At 39.7% G+C, this 7,228-nt stretch overlaps 1 protein-coding gene across 1 annotated transcript in view; it reads right to left on the bottom strand.

Annotated features, from left to right (window-relative positions):
- Positions 1 to 463: 463 nt before the first annotated feature.
- LOC107707417 (kelch-like protein 25) overlaps positions 464 to 7,228 on the bottom strand; it is an 8,549-nt gene continuing 1,784 nt past the window's right edge. Inside the window, exons 2-4 of the mRNA XM_016511405.1 lie at positions 6,214 to 6,324; positions 3,240 to 4,262; positions 464 to 591 (exon numbers count right to left, since the gene is read on the bottom strand). Of these exons, the coding sequence (XP_016366891.1) occupies positions 464 to 591; positions 3,240 to 4,262; positions 6,214 to 6,277 (1,215 nt within the window). The 5' untranslated portion in view covers positions 6,278 to 6,324. The remainder of the gene's footprint in view (positions 592 to 3,239; positions 4,263 to 6,213; positions 6,325 to 7,228) is intronic.

Raw genomic sequence — 7,228 nt, 5'->3', positions numbered from 1 at the left:
GCAAAACAATTAGCTGGTTTAGTTTTTCTAAAGGCCCCTCCTTTAGGGGTTGGGACGGGAGGTTGTGGTGTTTGGCAAAGGGTCAGGACTGTTCCAACTGGCAAATCACCTGGATTAGTTAAACACAATACTACCCATTGAAACTGCACTGTTGGCAGAAAAAGCAGTAACTAAGTCTTATTGAGGACATATGGCATGTGCTAAAGCAAAGTCAAAGGGGATGTCGTTACAGGTCAATGCCTGGATATTCCCCATTATATTTACCTGAAGCTTCTGGTTGTAATTATAGTCCTGCAAAGTCATCAACAAGTTTGATGCTACTTTTAAAAAGCATTACCAGCTCATACTTCGGAAACAATTATGGTATTGTTTGGGCAATTTCTGACTGTTTATCCAGTGGTCACTCAAAACGGCGCCAGCACTTTCCTTCTGAAATTACACCCGCAAATTCTAGCTGATTCCATCAAACAGGGCTTAGGGAGATTCCCGAACAGAAGTGGTTTGAGAAGTCCAACGTCAAGGTGTAGTGCAGATAACAGCCTTTGTTCAGGTGAAGTGCTGGGGGCGGGATGGTAACTCGAAGGAAATGGCCTGAAATCATACCAATTATGTTCACTGCACAGTTACATTGGATTTTGTCTGTCCTAGTACGTCACACAATGCACACAAAAAGTAGATGCTTTAGTCCAACTGAAATCATACCAGTCCAACTTTTGAGAAGTCAGACTAAAGCATTTGCATATTTATAAATTATTGCTTTAATCTGAAATCAAAGCACATGTAAACTAAACTTTAATTCGTTTTAACAAACAATTTCTAAACGGCAACCCCACTGAAAAGCTTTTCATGTGTAACTATGTATACAATTAAGAAGGTTTCTAATTTAAACTTTTAAAGCTACAAATAAAAGCAATGCTATCACATAAAGTTTCTTTTGTACTCTACTGTATAAAACCCCCCTAGAATTTTTAACATCTACTATGTAACTAAAGACCACCACAAATTGCAATGAAAGGACAATTCTGGCAAGGTATAAAGCCTCGTGCACACCGGGACGATTATCACGTGCGCTTATCGCCAGCGTTTTTCCGAGACGTTTTTCGACGCGTCTTTGGGTTCATACCCAAGCAATTTTCGCTGGCGATGAGCCGAGTGAACGTGCAAATTCACTCCCTGACAGTAGATGCCGCTTAATGAAAAACAGAAATACCCCGGTACACATCGAATCCTATTTGATCTGCAATTCCTCTCCATAACAGCTCCCTCTTACCGATATTTTTGTAGTCGCTGTCGCATTTGTCATATTGCTTTTTGTGTTCAGACACCAATGAGACCAGCAGTTGGTCGGCCAGTTTTTAACGCGGCACGTCAAACTAAAAAAACGAGCCCGATGCGTTTAAGAAATGACACTTTTACGCCTGGCGTTTTGCGCGTCGGTGTGCACACTCACATTGGCACCCTTTGTTTAGTCACGAGGCTTTAAACAAAAAAAATTGTGTTCTGCAGAAGAAACTTTGGAATAACATGATGGTGAGTAAACAAATTTATTTTTTTGGGGGGGAGGATATTCCTTTAAACTTTGACATGGACAATAATGTGCAGTTTATAAACTATACCATTTAGAAATACTTTCTATAAGATCTACCATCATTCTCTGAAAGCTTTTCTTTCTTTCTTTTTTTAGGGGTATTAAACTAAGTCTCTAAAAAAAAAAATGTATAACTACCGTGAAATGCGATTGAGTGTTTTCAGCAAGGCTGTGTGATTGACTAATAAATGTCAAATTTAGACTGTGGGATTCAATTATCCTGTTGTTTAAAATGATACACAGCTTTCTGAAATGGATTACATTCAGGTACTCCTCTCCTTCTCCCTGGCCGCTGCAGATTTTAAATTATTTATAATTTGAAAGTGGAATCCCAACCCTGCACAGTCCTTTAAATCATTCATGAAGCTCATTCTTCTCTATGTTTTGTTTCTCATAATGACACACAGAGCCATTCCACCATGGAGACCAACAGGCATTTTAAGTGTGAGACCACAGAGCTGCTCACCTCTATTAATTCTTCATACCTTCACTCAATAAGAGTTCAAAACACGGCAGCCTTTGCTTTTATTGCCCACATCTTAAGTTACTTTATCAGTGCGGAGAAGGCTGCAAGGTTGAACAGGGTAAAGAGACAAATAGGAGAGTCTAGGAGGCCTATATAATACTTGAAGAAACTGACATCTATCTTTGCTCATGGATGCTCAGTTCTGCTGTAAGATTTTTGCTGTCAGAGCCAGTCACCTGAGCTGTAAATAATCACTTGAGCTGCATAATGATATCTCAAATCAGATTGTCGAATGATATATGCTTAAATATAAATGTAAGCTCTCTCCAAAAAACATCTACTGTAATATGAAATATTTAAATGTTGCTATTTAGCCAAAATACAAAGATATTTTTGAATGCCCTTCAATGGAAAAAAAAATAAAAATTTTGGCAGCCAGATGGTGTAGTTACGATGTCTACCAGCAGAGTCTAGTGGGCCATGCTAACCAGCTAAGCTTTAACCCTTTGCTTGGAACATGTTTAACCATGTTTATGCACTTCCTGCGGGCGTTTCTTGGCTGCTGCCAACATCCTTCAACAGGCCTGCCAGGGCGTCCTCCAGACATTCTGATTTTGTGCCCCCTGGGGCTAATTATAAAACCCAGCTTTTGCTGGGCCACCTGCTTCACTGTGAAACGAAGCGCTTGTGGTGTGAACGAAGTCACTGGCTGATGAAGAGTGTTAATGATTACTCACAGAAGTAATCATTTTCTAATCACCAGGGGATGCAATGAGATGGCTCTGGTCTCTCCCCAGGCAGTCTAATTTAAATGACACAAGTGAGAGATGTTCAGCTGACTGTTATGACGCATTCATAGAGGCCATCGACACAATTGTAATTCCTCAGCATTAGGTTTAAGAAGCAACTACCTTTGCTGTATACGCACACAAACCAATATGCACACACATTATCATTCAACTCTGACTTCATGCAGACAATGTAATGACTTCATGCAAATGTTGTTAGTCTGTAATGACCTATTAGCCCTAGTCTTCATAAGTGCTGACAGACAAGATATTATGATAGCAGAAATGATGAGTCTAGGATGCCTATAGAAGTAAAGTTATTATAACAAAGCTTAATGCATTTCATATAGTCAATAAGCATTAATATTTTGCAGTCCAATGCAATTGATAGGTTTACATTTATATGATTTAGGGATGATCTCTTTTGCTTTGTGATCCACTTGGTAGATCTTATCACACATAAATGTCTGACCCCCAAGAATGAGCAGAGTGTGCCCAGCTTTGCGAGGCCTAGCGCAGGGGCTGGTGACAACACCATCATTTTGCAGAATCTTTTTCTTGCACTGCATGGCCTCATCAACAATCTGTCGGTTCCTTTTATCTGACATCACAAGTTCCTCACATGCCACAGCTTCAATGAGGCATTCTGAGGGTAACAGTGCAAGGCGTAGTCCTCGCAGCAGTTCAGGAAGGTAGTCTCTGCGGCTGTCTAGGTCATACCTAATCCAGCGCATGACTGCATTGAACACAATCTGTTCATCTTCAACCTCCAGCTCATCACTAAGGATGAGATCCAAAAGCTTGTCTTTCGAGAGCCCACAGAAGTCTTCAGTGTCTCGAAGAGTCTCAAAGTGGATGAGGCACATCCTCCACGACAGCTCATAAAGCCGCTTACACTGATGGGCGTCGGAGAGCAGCATCATCCCTAAGCAGTTTGATGCGTGCAAATTCTTCTCCAAAAATTCTGCTGCTGCATCACGGATGTCATGAAACTGCAGCATATCCCCAGCCTCGAGAAGTGACTCTGCATTCTCCTCGTTGATGATGACACGTGAAGAGTAAGCAAAGTCCAACAGCAGCTCCAGAACTTCTGGGTGAACACTGTCTCGAAAGTTAACCTCATTGTCAAGGCTCTCACGGAGGCCACCGCTAAACATGGCTTCAAAGTAGCGACTGCAAGCGGCAAGCACAGCTCTGTGACAGGGAAAGGAGCGGTCGCCTGCCCATAGTGTCACATCTGTGAACATGCACTGTTTGCGCAGGCTGTTGAGGTGGGTGAGCACACTGTCTGGATGAGAGGGCTTGTGGAAGAGCGAAATGTTCATGGAGCCTGTGCTCGTCCTGGATTTGCGGTTTTCATGGACGCTGACTGACATCTTTTCCAGCACGTCCAAATTTTCACTGGTTCCAATACCCCGAACTAAGAAAATACAAAAGCACAACACGGGAGGTTAGCAAGTGCTCTATAAAGGTATTTTCAGTATTGGGATGACTCAATGCTGTACATGTTTATGCTTGGCAATAAAATCACCACTGAGAAAGTGGTTATGTATGGTGCTGTATCAACAAAATTTAGAGCCAACTAGTGCCACATTTTTTTTCAGCTGCAGACAACATAACTATTGGTCTTGGACTCTTGGATGATTAGCATTTGCTTAAATGTGATCGTAGTGTTAGTGTTGAATTGGCAGAGAAATCTCTTTTTAAGCTTCTTTCTTGTCTATAATGTCCAGAGACTGAAAATGTATTGCCTAAATGACAATTTTACATTCTTCATAACACAAACTTTGCTTGATATTTACTAGATATTCACAGCTCCTTCAGTAATCTTACTTAAACAGTTGTTCACTGTACTTTGTTCAGAGGATCTTAGAACTGTAATCCTTCTTTACACTGTTAAGCCAACACAAAGTTCACAATTAATCAACTCAGTCTCTAGTTCTCATATTTTATGCTGACAGATTGTGATCAATTTTAGATTCGCAAATAAGTCAGTAATCCTTTGATTTTGGCAAACCTTGAGAACGATGCAAGAAATCCAATGAGATCATTAAAATGAACACCTAAAGAAAAAACAACAAACAAACATAAGAGCACCCTATCTAAACTAATCAATAGTAGTTTTATGAGATTACATTTGAGACTGATGAATTCATTTCTGATCACTAAATTTGCAAGAATTAAAAAGAGAGCATCTATAATAAACTGAGAAACCTAATTATTCATATTCTGTTTAGGTTCCCATCGATCTTGCATATAGATAAAGCACAGTTTTTCAAGTAATATATCAAGAATACAATTTTCTTCATACTTAACCATGATTTTTTTTTCTTTTTCTCTTATTTGTATCAGTATATTTACATAAGGTTTTAACAGTATTTAAGCATTGTTACCAATCACTGACATGTTTATTCATCACATAACTGGGGTGATGACAACTAGTACAAATTGTATTGCCCAATATACACTGTGTGCAATGCAGCAAAACTAGAAAGCTCCTATTATAATCAACAAAGTGTAGATTGTGTAAATTAGACGGGTTTGTTGATTTAGCATTCTTGAGTTATAATGCAATCAAAATGTGAAAAGCAGTTTTGTTTTTCATGCTGCTAAGAGGGCCAATGAGAACATGGCAGTTTAAGCACTTGATTTACAGTACAAAAACACAATTAGAAACGCAAAAAAAAAGTAGCATGCAGTTACCCTGTAAAAATACTTTTTAATGTAAATTGTATTAATCAAAATGAATTAAGATTACAAATAATGAAGGGAAATAATTGACATTTACTGGATTACTTTTTCTTCTATGCAGCCCTACAACAAAGAAAAAAAACCCCCTAATATTTCAACATTTAATTTGTTAGGTTTAAAGGCTGTGGCAGGTAATTAAAGGTACAAATGTACAAAGCACATGTTATATGGCTTGATATTAATGAACAGTCAGGATATTCCTGATTGGTCAGGCTTGCAGCACATGATTTGGTGAAATCAAGACAGTTCTGCCCTTTCTATCTGACATTTGAAAACTAAGGTTTCAGCAGCAAAGGTTCAATGTTACCAGTGGCTCTTTGTGAATGTGCTTGCATGTAAACTGGATTCTTTAACTGATACAATTTGAGGTTATTGTGAAGAGAGAGAGGGTGCAAGCATGCACAAACATCGGCATGGTCTTTATGGATCACACTCTCGGGTTGACATGAATCACAATGCCAGAGGTTGACCACAAAGGATGCAAGGTCACAGCTATCCATGCAGAAAGCTATGCAGGGGGATAAGAGCAGCTGGGAGGCTGGTACTGGAGGGGTTGGATGCAGGGCTGTTGATGGGTGAACAAGAGAATAGGGAGCAAGCAGGTGTCTAAAACCACTTACAGCGACAAAAACTGCTGACCCACGCACAGGCACTGACAGTGAGGAACTGAGGGGGGGTCTGCATTGGTCCCAAAAAGTGTCCCCTCAACAGGCCAGGCCGACAGAGTTGTCCTTTATGGGGCCAGGGAACAGAAAATGCAAAAGAGAGACTTTTTTTTTTCCACATATAAGAAAATTTAAGAGGGTCTCCAGTCATTTCTTGCAAGATACATTTTTGTGACAATTTCTTAAATGCTGCATAATTCGACAACAATGGACTTATAGTCAGGTTTGTGGCTGAATGAAAAGGAAAGAGCTGAAAAAGAAGCCCAACTATTATTTCACAGCTTGATGAAACTGCCTTGGGAGTTCCTGCATGGTTCATCCCATCACCCATGGTAACCATCACTCAACAGCATGAGCCATGCCAAAGTTGCTGAATCATTCAATACGAACAAACTAACTACCTATCCATGCGGATATTCTCACCAACATGAATGACACCTTTTACTTGCAATGCCACTGAGAGGCTGAAGAACAAAGGTCTTTATTCCTTTCAATGTTCTTCCTGTGTAAACATCTAAACTCCTGACTAAATAGCCTTTCCAGGTTCTTTTCACTGAGCATGTTGGTATTCCAGAGCTGTATTTCAGTTAGGCTACAGCAAAGGGAGGGAGGTGCTTTTTGTGTTTTCAGAAAGTCAAAAGCTGGCAACCTCGTTGATTTGAAAAAGCTCAATGAATCACCGGCCAGCAAGAAGTCCGTCATCAGGACTAAGTACTTCTATTAGCACTCAGGCTAAAACATATTTTACACAAGTATGTGGAATTGTGGATGCAGACATTTCTAGCTGCGCAAGCTCGATTTTCAGTTATTTTTACGCAGTTTGCATTAAGTAGTAATGTAGTAAAATGCAGATATTAAAAGGTGAAATTCAGTAAACACCTTATTGATGATGTATATTTTGTACAGGCAAGCAGATGAAGCCAGAATATTTACGCAATGTGCAAAGTTTCACGTTAAATGGTTTCCAATT

The sequence above is a fragment of the Sinocyclocheilus rhinocerous genome, unplaced genomic scaffold, assembly GCF_001515625.1.
Source record: "Sinocyclocheilus rhinocerous isolate Xijiao unplaced genomic scaffold, SAMN03320098_v1.1 scaffold534, whole genome shotgun sequence".
Lineage (NCBI taxonomy): Eukaryota > Metazoa > Chordata > Actinopteri > Cypriniformes > Cyprinidae > Sinocyclocheilus > Sinocyclocheilus rhinocerous.
The sequence above is the reverse complement of the archived record's forward strand: the minus strand, read 5'-3'. Positions and strand labels throughout refer to the sequence as shown.